At 48.0% G+C, this 26,201-nt stretch overlaps 1 protein-coding gene across 4 annotated transcripts; it reads right to left on the minus strand.

Moving 5' to 3' along the window:
* Positions 1 to 1,336: 1,336 nt before the first annotated feature.
* PRMT2 (protein arginine methyltransferase 2) lies at positions 1,337 to 26,201 on the minus strand. Of its 4 annotated transcripts, XM_061167371.1 has the most exons (11): positions 26,079 to 26,201; positions 24,791 to 24,887; positions 20,689 to 20,793; positions 19,848 to 20,030; positions 15,935 to 16,096; positions 15,001 to 15,165; positions 7,630 to 7,805; positions 5,015 to 5,144; positions 4,082 to 4,218; positions 2,558 to 2,729; positions 1,337 to 1,910 (listed from the first exon to the last, which is right to left on the minus strand). In XM_061167371.1, exons 2-11 carry the CDS (start codon positions 24,827 to 24,829, stop codon positions 1,878 to 1,880), a joined length of 1,302 nt encoding a protein of 433 aa, XP_061023354.1. In that variant the 5' UTR covers positions 24,830 to 24,887; positions 26,079 to 26,201; the 3' UTR covers positions 1,337 to 1,877. The 4 variants fall into 4 exon arrangements, with proteins under 4 accessions (XP_061023354.1, XP_061023355.1, XP_061023356.1 ...); XM_061167372.1 differs by lacking the exon at positions 19,848 to 20,030; XM_061167373.1 differs by lacking the exons at positions 1,337 to 1,910; positions 2,558 to 2,729; positions 4,082 to 4,218; positions 5,015 to 5,144; positions 7,630 to 7,805 and adding an exon at positions 8,663 to 9,346.

Genomic DNA, 26,201 nt, shown 5'->3' on the forward strand with positions numbered 1-26,201 from the left:
GTGCTGGGGGAGGCAGGGCTTTGTGTCCTGAGGACTTACACTGCGGGATGCCGGGGAGCCCAGGATCAGATGCAGCAGAAGACAGGACTGGGAGGTGGAGGGGGTCAGTAGAAAGCAGGCAGGATGACCATCAGTCACATGGGGCCAGCGAACAAATATGTCAACAACTTCACACACACCAGACAGACAGCAGTGCAGAAACATGTAAAGTTAAGAACGGCCCAGAATTTTCTAAGACTGACAAACAATATCAGCTCACAGACTCAAGGATCTCCAGGACAATGTAATAAAGCAGCTGAAACCAAAGACAAAGTGCAAATATTAAAGCAGGAGAAAAAAGGCACCAACCATTAGATTTGACAGCACAGAGTTGCTCAGCTGCAAACACCATTCTCCTCCAAAGAAAGGGAAGAGTGACCCCCAGCGGCGACTCAGGGTCAGCAGGGCTGCCACTGCCCACCCCCCAACCCCCAACTCAGGTGAGGTAAGGCTGCTTCCCCTTCACAGGGTGGGAAGGAGGGGTGTCTCTGGTTTCATTGGAATGATGCAGCCCAAGGTCTCAGCGAGACCAAGGGGTGGCGGTCACAGCGAGTTGCTTGGGTGGCCGGAGCAAAAGGGTAACTGCCATCCAGTGGGCCTGGAAGGCAGAGCATCAAACCAGAGGATTCCTGTCCAGCCTCACGAGCTGATGGAACTTGACTTGCTGTGTCCAGACGTGCCTGGGACCCCTCACTGTCTGACTCCTTCCAACCTCCCATTGGAACAGCAGTGTCTGTCTGTCTTGCCCCCATCCTGTCACTGTGTTTAAGCAGGACAGACTTGTGTGATTCCATGGGTCACAGCAAAATAGCCTCTGGACCTCTGGGCATGAAATCCATTCATGGGGCTCCATCCTCATGATGGAATCATCCTAACCCCATCTTACTGGGGATCAGTTTTCAACACAGGAGCTTCGGGAGGACATAAACATTCAGCCTACAGAAAGTTCACAATGTACAATCCCATTCATACAATGTTGGAAGCCAGGCTAAAGTCTGGTCACAGAAGCCAGCATCACCCTTAGTGGTGGTTCGGGGTGGGAGGGGCACTGGGGGCCTCCAGCGTGCTGAAGGGTGTTGGCCCGAGGGCTGGTTACACGTGTGCCTACTTTGTGAAACTTCATCCATCTGTATACTCATGACTTGTGCAATTTGGGGTATATAACTTATATTTTAATAAAAAGTTAACTAAAAATCAAAATCACACACACCAAAAAAGGTTATAAAGCAATGCACATAGTATGACCCATGCTTCTGAAAAATAAAGTATGTGCACAGAAACAGGATATACACCGACATTCATTTATTAAAAAATATTTATTGAGCTTGTCCTATGTGCTGACCCATAACTTATCTGGAAGACGTTGCTACAAGTGGACTACCCCATGCAGAGCCCCACCACATGCATCGCATCTCCAGCTCTTGTGCCGATCGGGGACCCCACGTCCGTGAGCTGAGCGGTGAGCCGAGGGCGGGAAGGACACACGCACACACGAGGCATGAACAGCCCCCTTCACGGCACAGGGTAGACAAGCATGTCCTGTGAGCTCAGGACGGGCCTGGCTGAGGGACCGTGGGCCACCACCTACCCACAGTGGACACTGGAAACACAGCCTGGGTTTCAGGACAGGCAGGGCAGTGACAGTGGTGAGTGTGGGCCCCGCGGCGCCAGGCGTATGGGGAGGACCCTGAAGCCGTGAGCCCGTGGGTGAGGGTGTCACCACCCCATCCTGGAGCAAGTCCATGGCTTTCCCAGGACACGCATCCGTCCAGGAGTGACTCCTCAGAGTCACGTATGTCCCCCAAGATGCAATGGACGTCCCCCACAGAGCTGCCCTGTCATCTCCAGATGGGAAAGACTTTCTCCCCAACCTGAGAAAGACAAAGGAAATGAAAACAAACCAATCAGACAGCAAATCATGTCAGTTTCATGAACATGCAGTATTTCCTAATAATAATTTAATATTGGACAAGAGGCCGGCATTCAGGTGCAGGCTTTTCTTTTAATGACAAGCATTTCCACTTTCAGCATAAAGCCAAGCACAAAATGGTTTGCTTGATTATTCTCTCTCCTGCGTGAACCTGAGTGAAGAAGAGGATTCTCAGTGGCCTCTGTGAGCCACGAGCCACAAGGCCCCGCCAGCCATGCTCACTTCAGCCTCAAACTGCAGCCTCAGCCAGGACACTGCTCCACCACACATCCATGAGGGCCATGGCAAGGCGCACGCTGTGAGCAAGGCCGCACTATGGCCCAGCCCTCGTCTCTCTCTGCACCCGGAGTCTCCTGGTCTCTGGTCTCACTGACCAGCCAAGTCTCAGAGGGAGAACTTACCTCCCTGCACCACTGCTTCCTGTGACCAGGAGGGTCCACCTCCTGCCATGAGGATTAGAAAAACACAGACCAGTTCTGGCATGGAGTCTGCTGGGGTGGGAACAGGCACCCACCAGTGTGACCCCCACAGACCCGCCACCTTCCGGGACAGCATCAGAGCACAAGACTCTAGAGCTAAATATCTTACTTTCTGCAATGCAGGGTCTTGTGCAGAAGTGATGGACCAGCTCAGGGTGACAGACATGTGTCGCCTCCACACGGGGTTCCTCTGCAACACCACTGCGCCCGTGACCACATCTCCCATGAGGACGGGGACAGGCTCGTCCATCATGAACAGCACCTGCTTCCAGTGGGTGGTGCTGCAAGACAGGGCATGGGGTCATCTAAGCCTGCCCCCTCTGGGGAGGCCATGGGACCCCCACACCCCCACCCCAAGATCAGACAGCTGCACGGGACCCAGGTAGGGTCACAACCTGGCCAGGGAGGTAGGTGGATGCAGCTGTTGGATGCTGCTCAGATTCCCTGGTACCTGAGGTGGACAGGCCACGAGGGCATGTGGCCAGACACAGGTCCTGGCCCCTCTCTGGGTCAACCCAGCCTCCACAAGCTGGCAGAGCAGTGCCCACCCAAGGCCACTGACCCTGAACTGTGATGCCCACGGTCCTAGTTCATGCTGTTAGAGAGAGATTCACACTCATGAAATCGTGCCCTAAAGAAGTCATTACTTCTCAAAAAAAAAAAAAGAAGTCATTACCTCTCTGAATTTGGCTGAGTGTGAGCTAGACAAGGGCAGCATTTGGGCGAGCAGGGACACCCCAAACTCTGCAAGTTCTATGGCTCGGACACAGGAGTGCCTGGGGTGGGCCCAGTCACACCAGCACTAAGGTTCTCTGTGGCCTCTTTCCCTTCGTCATATTCTCTCTGATGCACAGGCACCCCACCTCAGCCACAGTGGTGGTCTCCTTTCCCCAGCCCACATGTCCCCTCATCCCCACTCCCACACCACCTGTGTGCGGATGATCCCCACCCAACACTCGAGTCGGAGACGTCAGGCACACCTGGTTCACGGGCCTGGGAGGAGGCCTGGCTGGAGTCCACCCTGGCCATTCAGCTCCTCCTCCTGCTCAACTTTCACAAAGGATGCCCAGGTCCTCCTCGGCCCAAAGGCCACAGTGGGGTCTGACCCAGGCGGCCACCACCCTCCCTGAGGTCTGCCAACCACATGGTGCAGGTGAGTAGCAGGGTCATGTGGAGGGAAGTGGAGTCTGCACATGAAGGCAGTGCTCCAGGGGCTGCTGCATCCAGCCCCATAGACAGACAACACAAGCTTGCATCCCACACGCAGGAGCAGGCGTGCAGCTCTGAAATGCTACTACATGAAAATCGTATCTCAGGAAACATCCACCTTCTGCAAGAGTCAGAGGAAAAGCCCCTGGAAGTCTGAGCTGCAGCCGCAGTGGGGCCACGGAGAGAAGGTGGAAGCTGACCATCCAGGGCATCAGGGGCTCCTCTACCAGTGCAGGGGCCGAGGCGACCCGGACTCACCTCCACACACAGCCCTGCCCAGCACCCAGCACCACCCACATGCCCGGCCTCGGGCTCGGCCGGGTCTGGAGAGATTTGGGTCCATTCTGACATGTCTAGCTCTTTACATTCGTGACTCTGTCAGGCCTCCTGTGTGGCCCACGGTGAGCGGGGTTGGCACACTCACGGGTGCAGCGGGCCGGTGCTCAGCACCAGCTGTGGCTCGTCCTCCTCCAGGTTCTGAAACTGGACGCTGAACCAGGCTGTGAATCCATGCAGCGTGCCTGCCTTCTGTATGTCAAAGTGCAGCTCGCCTTTCATCGTCTGTGTTCAAGGCAACGGGTGAGAAGTGAGTGCCGGCCCTGGGCGCATGGGACCTATGGGCAGCGGCCACCTCCAGGTGGCCATCCGAGACCCACAACACCACCCCGGGCAGCCACACTGTCTACTTCAGTAGCTATGACACAAATCTGTAACTTGCTAATTTAGCCAGACATGTAAAAACCCCAGAGAAAGGAAACGTTACAGCTTGCATTCTGAACTCAAATGCTGCAGACAATCAGAAAAGTCTGGGGTAATCTAGGTCTCATTGGCCTGATTTTCTGTCCCCAAATCCAAGCGGGACACTTTCTCAATTCTCTGCACAAACAGGAAATTCCAGATTGAGTCTCTATGATCCCAACATGAATTGAAGCCTCAGGTTCAGTCTGCACGTGGTTTTGTATTGTAAGTTCCATAAGCAGGTCCCTCCACTTTGGAGGGACCCCTTAAAACAGGGTTGTCCAGAATCCACACATGCCACCTCATGGCCACAGATGGTAAGTAAGAGAATTGTAAGAATTTTGTCATCAGTGAGAGCTAAAAAACTTAGGGAAAAATTTTAATTCAGATCCTATCATGACACATAATTTATCTGAATTTGCACATGCTGAGAATATGAAATATAAATCTAAAAATAACTGAAGATGTTAAAGAGGTTAGCTATAAAGAAAATAACCTAAAAATACTAAAAACAAAATCAGAATAGATTACAAAGACTGTGTGAAATCAAAAGCAACCAATCTAACTCATTTATTTCAATGAATACATGGGGAAAGAAGGAAGGGTCATCTCTCCTCACCTCGAGGTCGGCAACCTGCACAGTTCTCATGTCCAACTGTAATATGGTGCATGGCTCAGAGAGACAGTCGTCTGGTTTCAAAATGTGGTTATACTTGGGCTTCGAAAAAAACTCCTTAATTGCTAAAGATCTGGGGGGAAAAAGTAAGTGCTCAGCATCTGAGATGACATAACCCTCATCTCAGGCTGTCACGCTCCCTCCTCTGTGTTAGCAGGAATCCTAACTCACCATCTGTGGCCCCGAGAGCAAAAGACAGGGCCGAGGAAGCCTGAGGAGGCCAGCTCTGGCGGGCAGCAGCTGAGAGTGGGAGCCACAGGCATGTCCCTCTGTGTCCCACTCACATACCCGGAGGACACAGGAGCCATGGGAAATTAAATTTCAGTGAGTGGTGTGAGAGAACACGTCTCCTCCAAGGGGCCCACCAACGTCCCTGGGAAATGCATGGCCATAGTCCTCCCACGCCCAGATCACGGTGCCCTTTTCCAGACACTGCAGACCCTGCTCAGAGCCTCCTCTGCCCTCCCTGGTCACTTTAATTTCCAGACATTAATACCAGGCAACACAGGGAGCCCCCTGCCCTTTCTAGATCTTCCCTCGCTCCCACCACATCAGTCCTGCACAATCCACAGAGCAGCTGTCGGAGACTCCCCGCTCCACCCGCTTCCGGATTTGGGTTGAGAATGCGACGACTCAACACATGAGGGAAGATTCCATACCTCTACACTGATTTTTTTTTTTTTTTTTTTTGAGGTTTTAATAAAAAACAGAAAGGCCCAGAGGCCCCCATCTTGCTGCCAAGCCCTACCTGGTCATCTGGCAGATGAGCAGCCATCTCTGATGAGGGGCCCTTACCTGGCCCCAGGACAACTGCGAGGCCTCCCCTTTCTGCCTCCTGGCGGCCTCAGAAGGCAGGCAGCCACATACACACATCATCCTTCTCAAGGAGGAAATGTGAGAAACAGGAGGCCCTTGTGAGAAGACCATTTATGTCAAAACCTGAAGCTCTGCCACAGGCATGACCGTAACTCGGAAACCGGGACAGCCACCACACATTCTGGGGCACTGCTTTCTGTGACAAAGGCCAGCAGGGACTCCACTAACACATTTTCTGGCCCTTACTAAACACTCATGGCTCTTCATGGGATCATCTGTCTGTTTTAATGGCCCACATTACCTGATGCTTCCTATCATGTTTGGGGCCTTATAAACAGGTCATTTCAATTCTGTTCTCAGCCTAAAGGCCGGGAAGGCAATAGGCAGCCTTCTTAGTCATGTGGGCAAACTGAACTCCCAGCGGTGAGGGTTTTCTGGCCCTGTGGCCTGCGCACCTGCAGGCAGGGAGCCTGACGCTCGCCTGAGGGTACTGAGGTGAGGGTCTGGCCTGGGGTTCGGTCCCACAGGCCGGGAGCCCCAGGCTCGCCTGAGGGCACTGAGGTGAGGGTCTGGCCTGGGGTTCGGTCCCACAGGCCGGGAGCCCCACGCTCGCCTGAGGGCACTGAGGTGAGGGTCTGGCCTGGGGTTCAGTCCCACAGGCCGGGAGCCCCATGCTCGCATGAGGGCACTGAGGTGAGGGTCTGGCTGAGGGTTCGTGCCCTAGAGGCTGGGAGCCCCACGCTCGCCTGAGGGCACTGAGGTGAGGGTCTGGCCCGGGGTTCGGTACCACAGGCTGGGAGCCCCAACGCTCGCCTGAGGGCACTGAGGTGAGGGTCTGGCCTGGGGTTCAGTCCCACAGGCCGGGAGCCCCATGCTCGCCTGAGGGCACTGAGGTGAGGGTCTGGCCTGGGGTTCGGTTCCACAGGCCAGGAGCCTCATGCTCGCCTGAGGGCACTGAGGTGAGGGTCTGGCCCGGGGTTCAGTCCCACAGGCTGGGAGCCCCAGGCTCACGTGAGGGCACTGAGGTGAGGGTCTGGTCTGGGGTTCAGTCCCACAGGCCAGGAGCCCCATGCTCGCCCGAGGGCACTGAGGTGAGGGTCTGGCTGGGGGTTCGTGCCCTGGAGGCTGGGAGCCCCACGCTCGCCTGAGGGCACTGAGGTGAGGGTCTGGCCCGGGGTTCGGTACCACAGGCTGGGAGCCCCATGCTCGCCTGAGGGCACTGAGGTGAGGGTCTGGCCTGGGGTTCGGCCCCACAGGCTGGGAGCCCCAAGCTCGCGTGAGGGCACTGAGGTGAGGGTCTGGCCTGGGGTTCGGTCCCACAGGCCGGGAGCCCCAGGCTCACGTGAGGGCACTGAGGTGAGGGTCTGGCCTAGGATTCAGTCCCACAGGCCGGGAGCCCCACGCTCGCCTGAGGGCACTGAGGTGAGGGTCTGGCTGAGGGTTCTTACCCTGGAGGCTGGGAGCCCCACGCTCGCCTGAGGGCACTGAGGTGAGGGTCTGGCTGAGGGTTCATGCCCTGGCAGCCGGGAGCCCCACACTCGCCTGAGGGCACTGAGGTGAGGGTCTGGCTGAGGGTTTGTGCCCTGGAGGCCGGGAGCCCCACGCTCGCCTGAGGGCACTGAGGTGAGGGTCTGGCCCAGGGTTCAGTCCCACAGGCTGGGAGCCCCACGCTCGCCTGAGGGCACTGAGGTGAGAGTCTGGCCTGGGGTTCATGCCCTGGAGGCCAGGAGCCCCACACTCACTTGAGAGGGCTGAGGTCGAACTCATAGGCGTTGTCCCAGAAGAGCACCTTGCTCCGGTAGTCCCTGTCGGCGCTGCAGGGCACCAGGTGCAGGGCGGCTGTGGTCGGCCAGATGACCCCATCCTCCTTCAGCCAGGCATCCCGGGCATACAGGATGGACTCGATCATGAACTCAAACTGCGCGGAGGGAGGCACACAGGAGACAGAGTGGCTGAGCTGGTGTTGGCTCCCCCCGCCGCCATGGCACTCATACCCGGGGACTGTCACGGACAGGATGAGCTGCCAGCTCACCGGAGGGTCTCTCTGACACCGTCACAACAGTGGTCACCGGGCTTAAGCCCACTGACCCACACTGCTCCTCGGAACTGGGCACGGCCAACAGTCAGGGAACTTGCCCTCTCGCCCACCCTGCCCACCCAGGAGACGGCTGTCACAAGCGTTCTGGGGTCTTAACTCTCAAACAGTATCACTCTGGTCTGAGATATTTTCAGAACTTTCACCATGCTTTAAGTTGACCAAAGTCACTTCTCAAAAATGTGGAACAGCAAAGCAGGAGTGCCACGGAGGTCACGTGACCCACATGTCAAAAGCAGCAAGCACCCCAAGAGCCCCTCGGGGGTGTTGAGTTTTGAGGATTCTTCATATGTTCAGGGTGCACACTGTACATGTGAGTTGCAAATATTTTCTCCTAATCTTAGCCTTTCATTTTCTTAACATTGTCTTTTACAGAGCAGACTTTTTAATTTTGATGAAGTCCAATTTATCAACTTTTCCTTTAATAGAGTATGCTTTTGGAGTCACACTTAAAAACCCTTTGACTAATCATGAACATTTGCTATGATTTCTTTCAAAAGTTTTACCATTTTATATTTAAGCAATTAGATATAATCAATTTTGAGTTCATTGTTCAAGATGAGGTATGAGGCTTAAAGTTGAAGCTTTTTTTGGTTTATGGATGGCCAACTCTTCCAATATAATTTGTTGAAAAGACTATCTTTTCTTCATTAAATTGACTTTGTTCCTCTGTTAAGAATCAGTTGACTGCATTTGTAGGAATCTACTATCCATTCTGTTCCACTGACTTACATGTCTATCACTTCACCAGGTTCACAGTCTTGACCACCAGAGCTTTATACTAAAGTCAGGTAGTACAGTTCTTCCAATTTTGTTCTTCTTTTAAAAATTGTGGCATTTTCCTGGTGGTTATGTTGCTAAGACTCTGCGATCCTAATGCAGGGGGCCCAGGTTCAATCCCTGGTCAGGGAAATAAAATCCCACATGCCGTGACAAAGATCCCCAACTAAGATCCAGCACAGCCAAATAAATATTTTTTAAAAACTGTATCAGCTTTTCTAGCCTGTTTGTGCTCAGTCATGTCTGACTGTGATCTCATGGACTACAGCCTATCAGGCTCATCTGTCCATGAAATTTTCCAGGCAATAATACTGGGGTAGATAGCCATTTTCTTCTCCAGGGCTAGTTTATTTACATTGCACATAAATTTTACAATGAGCTTATCTGTATCTACAAAAAAATCCTGCTTGAATTTTTACTGGAATTGTGTTAAATCTATAGATGAACCTGGAGAGAAGGGGCATCCTTAATAGGCCGTCTCCAGCTCATGAACAATGCGTGTCATCAGCACTGTCGTCACAATCACGTGGAGTCAGCATCCAGAACTCGCACATGTTTTGTCTAGTGTCATCATTCTGGAGCCCCTGTAACGAGTCGTGAACAGTGCTAGTGTATAAAAATGTGACTGGCTTTTGTAGGCTGACTTTGTACCCCATGATCGTCTTAAACTTGCTCACTAGTCTAGGAAAGTTTTTGGAGATTCCTTGGCATTTTCTACAAAAACAATCACATTGTCTGAGAACAGGGTTTATTCCTGTGCCTTCATTCTGTTTAGCTCCCATTTCTTCCTTCTCTCTTGCAATGGTTAGATTTCCCAGGACAATGTTGAGTAGGAACAGGGGAGCACCCCTTCCCACTTCATTCCTGCCCCGGTGGAAGTGGCCATTCTGTCCTAACAAGTAAAAAGCCTAACTGAGAAGTCAACAACTCTTCTAAAATTCACTAAGAGAAATTAGGTCACAGAGCAAACGGCCACCCCCAAACTGGAAAAACTGAGGGGCCTATAAGACAGTCCCTGACTTACAATGGTTCAGCTTCATGACAGGGCAATAGGTATTCAGCAAAAACTATGCTTCGAATTTTGATCTTTTCCCAGCTAGTGATACACAGTGCAACACACACACGCCACACAGGCCAAGGCCCCATCAGCCATGCGATCATGAGGGTGAACGGTCCACACACTGACAGCCTCTCCCTTTCAGGACAGTATTCGTCGACTGCGTGAGACATTCCACACTCGTTTTCAACAAGTTTTGGTTATGACTTTGCCCAACTGTAGGCAAGTGGGAGTGCTCTGCGCACGTCTCAGACAATGAGGCTCAGCTATGACGTTTGAGAGCTGAGGTATGTTACATGCATTTTGGACTTCGGTATTTTCAACTTATGACAGGTTTGTCAGGACACAGCCTCACTGTAAGTCAAGGAAGAGCTGCACAGGGAATCGCAACTCTCCAGAGCAGAAACACCCCTGGAACCAGAGCCAGGGAGGAAGCTGAACTGTGGCTGACAGGCTGCTGGGGCTCAGCGTGGACAAGCTGAGGCCAAGACTCTGGGCAGGCCCCCATCACAGGGTGCCCACAGTAAATACCAGAGAAAAGACCCGGTGCTTCTCACAAGCTCAAAAGAAACCACTGGAAATACGCCAGAGTATTCTGTTCTCCTTAACAGGGTCTGCCCTCAGAAGAGACTACTTAACAGAGCCTAACCAGCTGGGGAAAGAATAATATCCAACTCGAGCATACTCCAGCGATCCTGTCCCACCCAAAAGGGGAGAAAACTTGAGAAGCACCTGTGGGGTTCACAGTCCAGAGGCCCAGGATCACTCTGCACTGAGAACCCAGAGCAACCCCCTCCATATCTCACCATCACATCTCTACAGGCCTGTTTACACAGACCCTTTATCCAGTCATCACACCTGGCTGTCAGGGAAAAAACACAAGACATATGAACAGTACAAGAGCCACAGCAAACCTTAGAACCAGATTCAGACACAGTGAAAGTGTCAGTCGCTCAGCTGTGTTAGACTACTTGTGACCCCATGGACGGCAGCCCCCCAGGCTCCTCTGTCCATGGAATTCTCCAGGCAAGAATACTGGAGTGGGTTGTCATTCCCTTCTCCAGCGGATCTTCCCAACCCAGGTCTCCTGCATTGCAAGCAGATTCTTTACCACTGAGCCACAAAGGAAGACACCAGTAGGCAACTGTAATTATCAGGCTGGGAACTTAACAACTATGATTAATATGTTAAGGGATCTAATGGACAAAGCAGACAGCATGCAAAACAGATGGGCAATGTAAACAGGGAAATGGAAATTCTTAGAAAGAACCAAAAATAAATGCTCAAGAGCAAAACAATGTAACAGAAGTGGAGGATGCCTTTGATGGGCTCATTAGTAAGGGCCCTCAGCTGAGCAACAAGCCTGAGCTTGAGGAAATGAAAACAGAAACTGCCAAAGCTGAAAAGCAAAGGAAAACAGGCTGAAAAAGAGAACACATTGAAGGGCTACAGAACACAAAAGGTACAACAGACACAGAGCAAAAATACCAAGAGAAGAATGAGAGGCGGGAAGAGAAGAAACAGTTGAAAAAAATGACTGAGAAATTCCCCAAGTTAATGTCAACTCCGTTCATGGATCACAGCCTTGTCGTGGTGAAGGGGCTTGCATAACTCAATGAAGCTATCAGCCATGCCATGCAGGGCCACCCAAGATGGATGGTTCATAGTGGAAAGTTCTGACGAAACGTGGTCCACTGGAGGAGGGAACAGAAAACCACTGCAGTATTAGAACCTTACATGGTGTCTTACATGGTTCACACTGTTTGCTGAACCCAGGGTAAGTAAGGCCCGAGCAGGGAGGTTGGAAGAAAACTCGAGGAGCCATAGGAACTGCAGACATGTGTTTACTCTCTAACGGCAGGTGCGGCAGCAAAAAGGGTTTCTCAGGTGGGGCTTATATATGTTTCCAGAACAAAAGTGGTCCCTGACCAAGCAAGTACAACATGATGTGCATGCACAGTGCTATAAGTGATCTCCACTGTTACAAAACCATGTATTTACAAAACGTGGGACGCAAGACCCTGACCACGCCATCTTGGCTAATTTGCTCTTTCCCTACACATGGTTAGAACCTTATGAAGGACAACTGACTGGCTCAAAATTGGGAAAGGAGTACAACAAGGCTGTATATTGTCACCCTGTTTATTTAACTTATATGCAGAATACATCATGCAAAATGCTGTGCTGGATGACTCACAAGCTGAAATCAAGATTGTTGGGAGAAATATCAACAACCTCAGAGATGCAGATGATACCACTCTAACAGTAGAAAGCAAAGAAGAACTAAAGAGTCTCTTGATGTGGGTGAAAGAGAGTGAAAAACCTGGCTTAAAACTCAATATTCAAAAAACTAAGATCACGGCATCCGGTCTGATCACTTCATGGCAAACAGAAGAGGAAAAAGTGAAAACAGTGACAGATTTAATTTTCTTGGGTTCCAAAATCACTGTGAACAGTGAGTGCAGCCGTGAAATGAAAAGATGCTTGTTCCTTGGAAGATAAGCTATGAGCAACCTAGACAGCATATTAAAAAGCAGAGACATTACTTCACTAACAAACGTCCAAACAATCAAAGCTATTGTTTTTCCAGTAGTCATGTATGAATGTGAGAGTTGGACTATAAAGAAGGCAGAGTGCCAAAGAACTTATGCTTTTGAACTGTGGTGTTGGAGAAGACTCTTAAGAGTCCCTTGGACAGCAAGGAAATCAAACCTGAATATTCTTTGGAAGGACTGATGCTGAAGCTGAAGCTCCAATACGTTGGCCACCTGATGTGAAGAGCCAACTCACAGGAAAAGACCCTGATGCTGGGAAAGATTGAAGGCAGGAGGAGAAGGGGACAACAGAGGATGAGATGGTTGGATGGCACCACTGACTCAATGGACATGAGTTTGAGCAAACTCCAGGAGATGGTGATGGGAAGCCTGGCGTGCTGCAGTCCACGGGATCACAAAGAGTTGGACAAGGCTGAGCAAATGAACAACAATATCAAACACAAGCCCACAGATCCAGGTGTGAAGAGCACTCCAAGCAGGATAAATGTGTGGTGGGCGGGGAGGGAAGTATGAAGAGACATGTCATCTTCAAACTATAGAGACTCAGAAGATAAAGTCCTGAGAGAGGCTGGGGGAAAAACACCTACCTACTGAGGAACAAAGATAAAATTTCACCTGAATTCTCAGAAACCTTGAAAGCAAGAAGAGAGTGGAGTGAAATATTTAATATATTTTTTGGTCTTCTGTTGTTGCATTTTTTTAAGCCACCCTGTGCTGCATGTTCAAACCTGCCCAAGGATTGAACCTGGGCCCCTGCATGGGGAGCACAGGGCCTTAACCACTGGACTGTCAGGGAAGTCCTTGTGATTAAGGATCTTTGATGTTACTACTGCAAAAGGATTAGAACTCGCTGAAGGCTCAGATGATGGTTAGCATTTTTAGGCAATAATGTGTATTTTAATTAATATATGTACACTGTTATTTTAGATATAACGCTTACTGCACACCCTACAGTATAGGGCAAACATAACTTTATATGCACTGGGAAACCAAAGTATTTGTGTGACTTGCTTTATTGCAATACGTGCTTTATTATGGTGGCCTGGATCTGAACCTGCCTATCTCTAAGGTCTGCCTGTAGATCAGAAACGCAGATCTACATAAAGGAAAGGAAAGCACTAAAAGAGAAATAAGTGAAGATAAAGCTAGAACTTTTGTTTTTCCCATTCTTAATTAATCTAACAATTTATCAATGTAATCTAACAAATCTAACAATTTGTCCAAAATAATAGCAACACAGTACCTGACCGTGTATGTGTATTTATGCTTATGTGTAACAAAATGAATGAAAATGCTGATACAAGGGACTGGAGGGAGAAGTCAGAATTATTTTGTTTTCATAAAGAACTCACGCTACCCATGAATCATCACAGTGTTAGATGAAAACAGACTTGAATCAGCTGTAATTATATTGGAAACTGTTGTGCTCTGTGACAAGTCATGACTGACTCTTTGCAACCCCCCCATGGACTGCAGGATTTCCCAGGCCACAAGACTGGAGTGGGTTGCCATTTCCTTCTCCAGGGGATCTTCCCGACCCAGGGATTGAACCTGGGTCTCCTGCATAACAAGTGGATTCCTTATCACTGAGCCACCGGGAAGCCCTTGGAAACTGTAGGGCAACCAATTAAAAAAGGAAAACGGAACAAGTATAACTGATACACTAAGAAAGGAGAGAAAATGGAGTCATATAAAATGCTCAATTAAAATATCAAAAGGCAGAACACCTAAATACATACGGAAAATTATATTAAGAGATCTGAAAAGAGAAATAGGCACAATATAATAATTGTAGGGGACTTCAATACCCAATTTTCAACAACAGATAAATCATCCAGACAGAAATCTTAAGGCTCAATGTCATTTGCTGTCACTTTCCCAAATCTCCGCAATCTGTAAGAAGTGAGGACCAACATTCTTACTGTTCATATAAGTTAGTTCCTCACTATTTAAAACAAACTTTTTGCTGGAAACCCCTGTGGTGTTCCCCTCCCCTTCATCCATATGTCACTTCTCTGAGTTTTTACAGAGACTAAACTTCAGACCACATTTCACTGTAACATCTTAGGTCCCAGAAAGGGGGTGGGCCGAGGAGGGTCCGAGGAGACATGGGCCTGCAGGCCCAGCTCCCACTCACCTCTCACTTGCCCTTGAGCACAGAGAGCTAGGCAAAACAGAAACCACTGTGTGGGGTAGGTGGGCAAGACCAGCAAACTCCCCACTCCAACCCAGGTGAGACTGGGGAGGGAACTCGGGAGAGCCTGGGCTTCAGGCCGGTCACCAAAATGCAGACTGGGGGGCTACGGAGACGGGGCAGACCAGCTGGGGGACGGACAGGCTCTGCTAGTGCTGAAAACACAGCCTAACATCACACACTGGGTATTCGCAGGTTCTCACAGAGAACAGAAATTTATGTAAATCACTCACCAGAAAGATACATGCACTCTGACTTAGATTTCCCATAAAGGCATTTTTTTTTAAATCCGTTAAAAATTCAAGATATTGAGCCAAGGTTCACACAAGAAATCACTGACATGTCACCTTAGGAAAAAGTCAAAATTAATCATGATGTACGAATATCCCAGAGCCCAAAGCAGCCACCCCAGCAGTCCCCACGGCCCCTTACCAACAGGCAGGTGCCCATCCACTCAGACACCAGCACGTCCACCTTCTCCGGCAGCACCACGTCTTCCACCTTCTGCTGAAACACGGTGATGATATCAGCAAAGCCGTTCTGCACGACCAGCTGCCCTGTGTGCTGGGCCATCTCACTGGCCTCCACCGCAAACACCTACACAGGACAGAAACACCATCCATGTGTGCCTCAGCCCCACACCACGGCCAGCCGTCCACTCTCCCCGAGCCCAAGTCACCAGCAGAGTCAGAACCAGCATCAGAGAAAGGAAAGGCAGCGTGTTGGGCGGCGGCCAGTGGATGGCCACCCCATCCCCTGATGGAGCCCCGGGAGGGCCTGCCTCTCACCCTGACTCCACCTTCTGCCAAAATGCAGGCACGGGGCTGCATGCAGGTGGACAGAGCCCCTGCACCCATGTGGGCTGCCCACCCCAGCTAGTTACCAATCAGGGATCTAAGAAGTCCTGAATGTTACGTCTGGGTTCTGGCAGGATTGGAACTCAGGCAGTCACTGCGCTGCAGCTCCACTTGTGAGCCTCATCCACCTGCCTCGGGACCACTGAGAGGGGCACCTCTGCTCGGCTCAGACGGGCTTTAAATGGCAGAGGACCGGAGCCCAGCGGGAGTCCCAGAGAGTGATCCACCCTGACCCTGGCAGGGTCACAGGGAGGACACCGTGACACCAGGATAGCAGTCTACACAAGCTGCCCAGCCCTGACATGTTTCTAACATAACTGAAGTAAACGTTTCACAAAAACCTCCCACCAGTTTCAGCTCACTGTCCTGTCCTATTCCACTCTGTGCTGTTTGTGACTCATCAAACCCATACCATGGCCTCTGGCAGGCTCAGCCTTCAGAAACACACTGCCCTTTTCACTAAGCAGTGGAGGTTTCACCAAGACCCCGCTCAGAAGCTTCCTACTCACGGCTCTGGGCTTAGCATAATGTGCACAGAAGAGGCTGATGATTCCAGTCCCACAGCCGACGTCCAGAATCACTTTGTCTTTCAGGGATTCTTTATTCTGCAGGATAACGCTATGGTACTTAGTTGTTCGTGGCTGGTCTGCCAACATCTCCAAGTGAAGTTTCTAGACGAAATACATGTGAAGGAAGGATCACTGCCTGTCATTAGAGCTAGGCTACACTCTGGCTTTGGACAATCAGAGCCTGACCTGACCCCATAAAACCCCACCACTCCATGCCTAAAAATATGAGCAAAAATCAGAAGACCAGAAAAATGCCAATAGATACAGATAAGAGTAGACAGTGAAGGAATGAGGCAGAAGCTTCTGGAACCCTTCCCATTCAGCGGGGTGCACCTCTCCAAGAGTCAGGTGAGCAAAGAAGCAGTTTGGACCTGGAGGTGGCGTGGACACGGCAGAAGCGGCCACATTCCTGACCTGACAATATGGCCAAGATCCTCCAAGAGAGAATGGACGAGACTGGGAGAGGCTGCGGGAGGTGATGGCACCCCCCGGGAATCGAATGCATCCCCAAGGAGGCAGAGCAGGGCTCCTCCACGCAGTTCAGGAAACCACAGGGGGGCACCCCCAGCACTGCCCCCACACACCCCCCAAGGAGACCCAGCCTGAGCAGCACTTGGGGGGGCAGTGGCGACAGGGGCCTGGCAACCCAGACCAGGTCAGTGCCAACAGGAGCCTGTGTGGGCCTCGCGAGCCCATGGCTCCTCAGAGACAGACAGACAGAGGGAGACCACCAAAGTGGATTAAGTTGAGACCCAGATGTCCTGCCTGCGGGTCAGAACCAGGATATGGAACTCAGAGAAGAGGTGTGGTTGCATTCACCTCAGATACAATACACCTCAGAGCAAAGAGCATCAGGTCATGACATGAACAGCAGACGACTGAGGATGGGGGTGGTGGGGAGCCTCTAGGTCATAGCCACACAAGAATCACTGCAGCAAGAGAATATAACAATTCTAAAGGCTCCTGTGCCTCCACAACAGAGCTTCAACGCACAAAGCAGAAGCCAGGAGAAATGCAACAAGAAACACAAATTCACCATTACAGTCAAGAGTTTTCCAAACCCTTCTCTCAGTAACTGACAGAAGTAGAAAATCGTTAAGAGACACAGATGTGAACAACAGTATCAGCTAACTTAATCCAACAGATAGGAACAGCACACTTCACCCAACTACTTACAATAATACACAAAAACACCTACAGATTCACTTAGAAAGGTACACAACCATGTATGATCAAAATCTTAAAACTTAAAGAGACATAACACAAGGGTTAAGAAATGAGGAGAGTCGGCGTATCATCACAAAGATGTCACTCCTCCCTAAATTCACACACACTTTTCATAAAACATATTAAAATGCCAACCAACAGGGTAGGGGCAACCAACAGGGTACTGTTTTATTACAAAACAGTAATAAAATTAGTTTCAAAAAATAAACAGATCAGGCCATGAAAATGCTAAAAATGTAAATCAAAACCGAGATACGTGTTTTTTGCCTTTAAGATGGGAAATCTTGTTTCAGCTGGCAGCTTTTTCTGTGAAGACCTGCAGGAAACGCACCCTCTGCACCGCTGGGAGGCGCACACTCAGCCGACCTTCCCAGCAGGTGGCTTGGCTTGATCCACACCAGAAAAACTCATACACACATCCCTCAAACCCACCCAGTGGGAATCTAGCAAAGGGGAGCTGGATTCATGTAGGAGGACATCCACTACAGCATTGCTTGGCATGATGAAAAGCAAACATGATCCTTTTAAAATCAACACATTGGAGCTACTGAAAAGAACAAACTTTCAAAACAGTACAGCTAGGTGAGAAAGGTGATAAGTGTATCAGGACTACTCCTTTCTATAAATTTAAAAGAATAAAACAGACGCAGCTTAGACTTGAAAGAAGTATCTACACTGCTGTTGAAAGAAATCTCACTGAGGAGACAGACCTCAGCTTCTCATTAACTCTTTCTTACTAGATGGAAACCTCTAAGCATGTACACAGTGGCAGATTTTCTTTTCTTAGGCTCCAAAATCAGTGTGGATGGTGACAGCAACCATGAAATGAGAAGATGCTTACTTCTCATAAGGAAAGCTATGACAAACATAGACAGCATATTAAGATGCAAAGACATCACTTTGCTAACAAAGGTTCATATAGTCATGTATGGATGTGAGAGTTGGACCATAAAAAAGGCTGAGCACCAAAGAATTGATGCTATTGGACTATGGTGCTAGAGAAGACTCCTGAGAGTCCCTTGGACAGCAAGGAGATTAAACCAGTCAATCTTGAAGGAAAGCAATCCTGAATATTCATTGGAAGGACTGATGCTGAAGCTCCAGTACTATGGCCACCTGATGCCAAGAGCCAACTCATTAGAAAAGACCCTGATGCTGGGAAAGACTGAGGGCAGGAAGAGAGGGGGACAACAGAGGATGAGATGTTTGAATAGTATGAATTTAGACATGAATTTGAGCAATAGGACGTGAACTTGGGCAAACTCCAGAACCTAGTGAGGGACAGGGAGGCCTGGAATGCTGCAGTCCACGGGGGTCACAAAGTGTTGAACATGACCAGGAGACTGGACAAGCATGTACACGCATCAGCAGTTTTTATTCACTTTAACATTTTTAATGATCCAATATGATGGGGGCTTCCCAGGTGGCTCAGTGGTAAAGAATCTGTCTGCCAATGCAGGAGACGCAAGAAATGAGGGTAAGATCCCTGGGTCATGAAGATCCCCTGGAGCGGGAAATGGCAACCCACTCCAGTATTCTTGCCTGTGAAATCCCATGGACAGAGCAGCCTGATGGGCTACAGCCCGTGGGATCACAGAGAGTTGGACACCACCGAGCACACACACATGCACAATACATATCTACAAAAGGTACGCTGAAAAGCACCTGGAGATTTTACCTGATATAGTAACAGTGCAAACACTCTCGCACCCACACCCACTCTGAGCCCTGCCAGCACCCCAGGCTTCCCACCTGGCCTCGCCAAACACGGACCCTCTTTACCAGTACCGCTACTGCCGCTGAGTCACTTCAGTCATGTCTGACTCTGTGCGACCCCATCCCTGGGATTCTCCAGGCAAGAACACTGGAGTGGGTTGCCATTTCCTTCTCCAACGCTTGTAACCATCATCCAAATTCTAAGGGGAATCCGGTCCCTGATCTCCAGATCCACCACTTCTATACACATTCACAAACAACACTTTTTTACATTGCTTTATAACTTTACAGAATTGAATCTACCGTATTTGCAATGTTCATCATTCAAGTATCTATTTTATTTAGTCTAAAGTATAAACAGGGCTGTCTGGACCACAGGACTTTGAGTCTTTATTTACACTGGAAAAAACCAAACTAATAAGCTAGTTATTTATAAGTAATACTATTGATCTATATTGTTTTACATTTTATCTTTACAGTAAAATTTGCTACTTTTAAACACTGAGAAAAGTTTATAATTCCATTGCTCAGACAGTATCTCTAAACCAGGAGTTGGTACATTACAGCCAACCCAGTCCATCACCTGCTTTGGTATGGCCTGCAAGCCAGGATTGGCTTTTACATTTTTAAATGGTTTTTAAAAATCCAAAAACACGACACATGAAATCATATGGAAGGCAAATTTCAGTGTCTATAGACAACGTTTTATTGGAACGTAGACCTGATCACTGAAATTTTTAAGGCTGCTTCAGCACTTGGATGGCAGAGCTGAGCAGCTGAGCTGAAGAAAACATCTGCAGGCCCCACTCTGAACAGTTGAGCTGAAGCCCAGAAATTATTTTTAAAGTTAGAACCTAAAACCAGAGAGCGGCAAGCGGCCCCGCCTGGCTGGGCAGGCAGGAGGCAGTACCAGGGTTCCATAGCTGCCGAAGTACTCCTCATCCTGCCAGGAATCCTCGGGGTCCCAGTCCTCCAGCTGCTTCCCCAGGTGGTTCGCCGGGATGTACCCACAGCAGCCCGCACGCTCGCCCCACCACCAGTCCGCAGTGGTCTGTCTCAGGATGAGGATCTTTTCTCCTCTCAAAAAGCTGAGCTAGAGAAACATATATAGAAATGAAAACTAAAGAAAAACCTGCCGTTGGTATTTCAGTTGTGGCTCAGTGATCAACCCCCATTACTGGTCCCAAATCACAGCAAGTGCAATAAGGAATCAATGGGAAGGACATCTAATGACAGTTTATGAAAATCACACTAGGATTTCGAGATTTCTGTGGAAATCTACAAGAAACAGAAGCAGACCTTAACAAGAAAGATCAAACATTTTCCAACAGCTTGAATTTCTTAGAACAGAATTTCTAACAGCCCGTTCACTGTAACTAAGTTAAGTGGTAGCTGATTCAGTTGCTAGAGGCTTATGCTAAGAAATTACTATTACAAAGTAAAGAAAGCGGCATTCAAGTAGATGTTTTTATTTTACACCCAATTTTCCTTAACTAAATAGGTTACAAGTAAGGGTTTCAAAGCAGAAAGTGAAGCAGGTACCTCCTCTCCCACCCCATCCCTCACCCGAGGATCCTACACATCAGGCTCGGGACCTGAATATGTTAGGCTGGAAGGGTCACTGGCGGGTCTTCTGTTGCTGTGAAGTATCTGAATCCTTCTTTATTTAGATCTGCTGACTTCTGCAAATTTTATATCTAATCCTGCCACCGAACAAGCTGAACCCACAAAGAATAAACCCACATGGCTACCTGCGTCTCGTCGGTGGCAGAATAGTCTGCAATGGCCACGAACTCCTCCGGGTGCACCGCCCCCTGGAGGCACTCCTCCTCAGCCTGTGTGGTAGGGTCCTCCTCCTGCTCGGAGCAAGCGAGAAAGGCAGGTGATGGGGGCAGCCTTCCCTCTCCCTGCCTCTCTCTCCGTCTGTCACTCTTCCATCTCTCTACACGATTCTTTCCCGCTCACTCTCCTCCCATTCAGCACCTCTCACTGCCGCTGGCTCCCCACCATCCCCTACCTCAGCTGCCTGCTGTCCATGTAGAGCATGCAGCAGCAGGAGGGCCCCACACCTCTCCTGCTCATGTCACACCTGCGGCCCCATACATGCATACACACTCAGTTTAGTTTTTCTATTGACATCGCTTTCTGTCAAAGATTTCACAGCCACTTTTTAATTTTTTTCTTTTTTCACTCACATAATACGTTGTGGGGAAACTCCCCACCTGCAGAACTCCAACTGATAATGTTCAGTGGCTACTTAACATTGCACAGCAGAATTTTGCCTGAGTCTTCAGCCGTCCTCGACTGATGGACTTTCTTTATGTCCCCAAACATCTGCGCACATTTTATCCTGACCTGATAACATTTTATCTTTATGGGATAGACTGACACGGCTGAAACACAGGCACAGTTTTCATCAAACATTTGTCAGATTCTTTCCATAAAGGGTGAGGCACTTCACCAGTAGTGCATGGAGTGACCGACGTGAGTTTTTGCAGAGTGGTATGTGTAAAGACTCCAGAAAGGGTAAATATGTGGGGAAACACTATTACTTACACTTGATAAAGAAGACTTCTGATAGTACAGAGAAACAGTAATAATTTATTGTGGGGTTTATAACATATATAGAAGTAAAATATGTTGCAACACAGCACAAAAATAGGGGCTTGTAAATGGAACTAATTTGCAGGATTCTTACATTGTGAAAAGGTCAAAAAAAAAAAGAAAAGACTGAGATAGGTTAAGGATACACAACATAATTTCTTGGGTAACCACTAGAATGACATAAAAAGGTACTGCTAAAAAGTCAATCGAGGAGATAACATGGAATTATAGAAAATATTTTATTAATCTAAAAGGAAAGAATGGAGAAAGGTAAAAAGGAAGAACTGTGACAAAAAGGAAACAAACAGCAAGATGTTAGACTCATTATGCTAAATGTTAACCGACTGAACACTAATTAAATGGCAAAAATTACCTAACAGGAAAATAATAGACACAACTACAGGCTCTTTACAAGAGGAATACTTTAAATATACAGAGTTAAACTAGTTGAAAATATAGATATATATGTGTCTGTGTGCCATGCAAACACTAACCATAAGAAAGCTGGTACAGCTATATTAATATAAGACAAAGTAGATGTTAGGCAAGAAGTATTAATAGGTAAAAAGAAAGACTTCATAAAAATAAGAGGGTCAACTAATCAAGTAAACAAATACTAATCTAAGCATATGTACCAAATAACAGAGATTCAAAATATATGAAGCAAAAAGTGATAGATCCAAAAGAAGTAACAAAAAAAAAAGACAAATCCACAATCACAGCAGAGATTCTTAAAACTCATCTCTCTCAGTACTTGACAGAACAAATGGACAAAACATCAGACAGAACCCAGAGATCTGAGCAATATTAATGACCCATATGACGGTGATGACACCCTGATAGCTCAGCTGGTAGAGAATACGCCTGCAACGCAGAAGACCCCTGTTCGATTTCTGGGTGGGGAAGATCTGCTGGAGAAGGGATAGGTTACCCACTCAGTATTCTTGGGCTTCCCTTGTGGCTCAGCTAGTAAAGAATCTGCCTGCAATGCGGGAGACCTGGGTTTGATCCCTAGAAGGGAAAGGTTACCCATTCCAGCATTTTGGTCTGAAGAAGTCCATGGTGTCGCAAAGAGTTGGATACAAGTGAGAAACTTAGGGAAAAAAAAAAAGACCCATCTGACAGTGACAACACTGGACACTACACCCCACAACTGCAGAATAACTTAGTCTCTGAAAGTGTACATGCAACATCCAAGGCCACACAGGGTCTTACAATGAGACCATAAAGCAGGCATGAGTAAATTTCCAAAGACTGAAATGTTGCATTTTTCAGACCAAACATAAGTAAAACCAAAAGTAATAACAAAACTATAAAATTTCCCAAATGTCTGGAAATTAAGCAACATACTCTGGATAGCCCAGAAATTTTCAAATTTCCACCACTTTGGTAAGTTCTAAAAAGCTCACTCAAACAATATCATATATTGCTCAAAGATGCCTACATAAGGTATAAAAGTATAAAAAATGGTCCAGAAACACAAAGATCAATTCATAATTTATAGTAGTGTTTGCCCTTGAGATAGAAGAAGAAGAATGGGACTGGAGAACAGACTTTATTCAAGGTTTTTTCATTCATTCATATATATATATACACACACACACATACTTATATTCTGAAGTAAATATGACAAAATGTTAGCAAGTTTCCATTTCTCTGTAATATGTAATTTTTTGCAGTATTATTCTATAAATACTGTCACCCTGCTTCTTTAACTTATATGCAGAGTATAGCATGAGAAACGCTGGGCTGGAGGAAGCACAAGCTGGAATCAAGACTGCCGGGAGAAGTATCAATAACCTCAGATATGTAGATGATACCAACCCTTATGGCAGAAAGCAAAGAAGAACTAAAGAGCCTCTTTATGAAAGTGAAAGAGGAGAGTGAAAAAGTTGGCTTAAAGCTCAACATTCAGAAAACTATGATCATGGCATCTGGTCCCATCACTTCATGGCAAACAGATGGGGAAACAGTGGAAACAGTGGCTGACTTTATTTTTCTGGGCTCCAAAATCACTGCAGATGGTGACTGCAGCCAAGAAATAAAAAGACGCTTACTCCTTAGAAGAAAAGTTATGACCAACCTAGACAACATATTAATAAGTAGAGACATTACTTTGCCAAAAAAGGTCTAGTCAAGGCTATGGTTTTTCCAGTAGTCATGTATGGATGTGAGAGTTGGACTCTAAAGAAAGCTGAGCGCAGAAGAATTGATGCTTTTGAACTGTGGTGTTGGAGAAGACTCTTGAGAGTCCCTTGGACTGCAAGGAGATCCAACCAGTCCATCCTAAAGGAAATCAGTCCTGAATATTCATTGGAAGGACTGATGTTGAAGCTGAAACTTCAATACTTTGGCCACCTGATGTGAAGAACTGACTCATTTCAAAAGACCGTGATGCTGGGAAAGATCGAAGGCCAGAGGAGAAGGGGACAACAGAGGCTGAGATGGTTGGATGGCATCACTGACTCAATGGACTTGAGTTTGAGTAAACTCTGGGAGTTGGTGATAGGGAGGCCTGGCGTGCTGCAGTCCATGGGGTCGCAAAGAGTCAGACACAACTGGGCGACTCAACTGAACTGATTCTATAAATGTTCCAGTACTTTTCAATTTCTCAAAAGAAAATTAAGACATCCACAAAATTAAAACATTTTATGATAATTTTAAGAAACAGATAAGTGAAATGATCCAACTACAAATAAAATTTCTATATAAAAACCACACGAATTTAGAACAATAATTAGAATGAAAAGAGAAAAAAAGAAATGTCAAAATTGATATCAAAGACATGAAAATGTTTTTTAAAAACATTATTTATTAGATTATTGATTTTTAATTTTACATAATCAACATTCCTTGAAATTTAAGGTGAGTTTTTTTTTTTCTGTTAACTTGAATGATACGTGTTACAAGCAGAAAAGAAGCATAAATATATAAATCTTTTCTAATATCCAACCTGTGTCTAACATATTCTGTCTGGGATGTTTTTAACAACTAAAAAAAACCTGTGCTTGCTTCACCAGCTCAAGTGCCAAAAATGGAACCCTAGGTTCCTGGGAGGTGTTTACAATGCCCAATTCAGAATGTCCTATGTGACCTCACAGTGCATTTCCTCTGTTTAAGTAGCCCCTGGTGGTGGCCACCTTCCAAGGTCCAAGGAAATCATTATCACTCCGTGACTGAGTGAGCTCCACTCTCTGTAATGGTCCCAGTCTTTAAATACAAGTTCTCGAATAGCAGCACCGAAATTACCTGCAACTCACTTCTGGGGCAGTCACCTGGTGTTGCCATGGTTCCTTTGGGATCTGTACATAACTGCTGCTTTAATGTTTCATTTTTCCCTTCATTTCTATTTTTTAAGAAAGAGAGAATGAGAAAATGCTTGTTATGTTGCATCATAATGTTCACTTATCTTTTAAGGTCCATGAAAAAGGTCTTCTACCAAATGGAAGTAAACGTAAAAAATGTGAAGAATGAACAGAAATGAAATTTATAAACACAGCTCTTACTAAAACAACTGAAAACATTTAAAATTTATGAACTCCAAATAGTGTATACTTTCATCAGTAGCGTGCAAAGTGTTAAATGTTTATTGGCCAAAGCCTGTTTCTGTTAGATCACTGGACAAATTTAAAACAATAAATTGATGTCAACCCTTAACTTGGAACCCTGACAACTGTGACTCCAATTAAAATTTCGTACCTGGGGCTTTAAAGTGTTTCCACTAACAGGAACCAAGGTCTGCATCTCCCAGAGACTTTTCAGTTTCAATCTTATTTTTCCAGTGACAGTGTAACTCACATTGTGCTCTGTGATGGATGTGTGCTTTTTCAATTACACAGCAATTCTTCGTTTAAAATGAGTGCTTCACATTATCAATAAATACCTAGTACTTGTTTTTGTGATGTTTACAATTACAAATACTAATACACATACATTGCATTTTCACTGGAAACTGCACTGAGGCCAGGATGGGGCGGGGCCGGAAGATGAGGCGGGGCCGGACTGATGGCCGGGGTCAGGGTGGGCGGGGCGGAATAATAGGGCGGTGCTCGGCTAAGGGGCGGGGCAGGGTTGGGAGAGGGCCCTGCAGGGCAGGTGGCCCGTGGGCTGGAGACAGAACTAGATGAAGGGAGGATGAAGGGAGGGGCGGGGCGTGATGCGAGAGAGGAACGGGTAGTGGGGGAAGAGAATGGGACCTGTCCTCGGAAACGGTGGTTCCGGACGCCAAAGACAGACGGGGAAGTGGGCGTGGCTGTGGGAGGGGCGGCACTATGGGCGTGGTTGGGGAGATAGCGGGGCAGTGAGGCAAAGGGTGCGGTGTCGTGGGCGTGGCACGAATGGGGGCGTGGATTGGTGGGCGGGGCGCCGAGCCCGCGGTCGGGGGCTAGCAGAAGCAGGAAGGCGCCGGGAGCCCGGGAAAGAGAACGGCGGCCTGGTTCGCCGGCTGACGCACACCTCGGGAAAGGACCCCCCCCTCCTTTGGCATGCCCAGCTTTATGCGCGGTCCAGCCGCCCGAGCTGCCCACGGGAAACCTACCTCAGTCGCGTTTCTCCGCTGAGGTCGGCGTCCACACCTCCGGAACGGAGTGGAAGCCGGCATCCACCAAGAACCCAAGCCACCGCCCTCTCTCCGCGCAGGCGCTCTGTGAACAGACTGCCC

This window comes from Dama dama, chromosome 19 (genome assembly GCF_033118175.1).
Source record: "Dama dama isolate Ldn47 chromosome 19, ASM3311817v1, whole genome shotgun sequence".
Lineage (NCBI taxonomy): Eukaryota > Metazoa > Chordata > Mammalia > Artiodactyla > Cervidae > Dama > Dama dama.

Bases quoted from the DNA above. Each gene is read 5' to 3' on its own strand.
- PRMT2 (XM_061167371.1), bottom strand. From the start codon at position 24,829: ATGGCAACACCAGGTGACTGCCCCAGAAGTGAGTTGCAG. The intron at 5,145-7,629 runs GTGAGTGTGGGG...TTTTCCCCCCAG, and splicing joins TTCGACCTCAGCCCTCTCAA to ATCTTTAGCAATTAAGGAGT. The intron at 2,730-4,081 runs GTGAGTGTGCCA...CCTGTCTTGCAG, and splicing joins AGCACCGGCCCGCTGCACCC to CACCACCCACTGGAAGCAGG.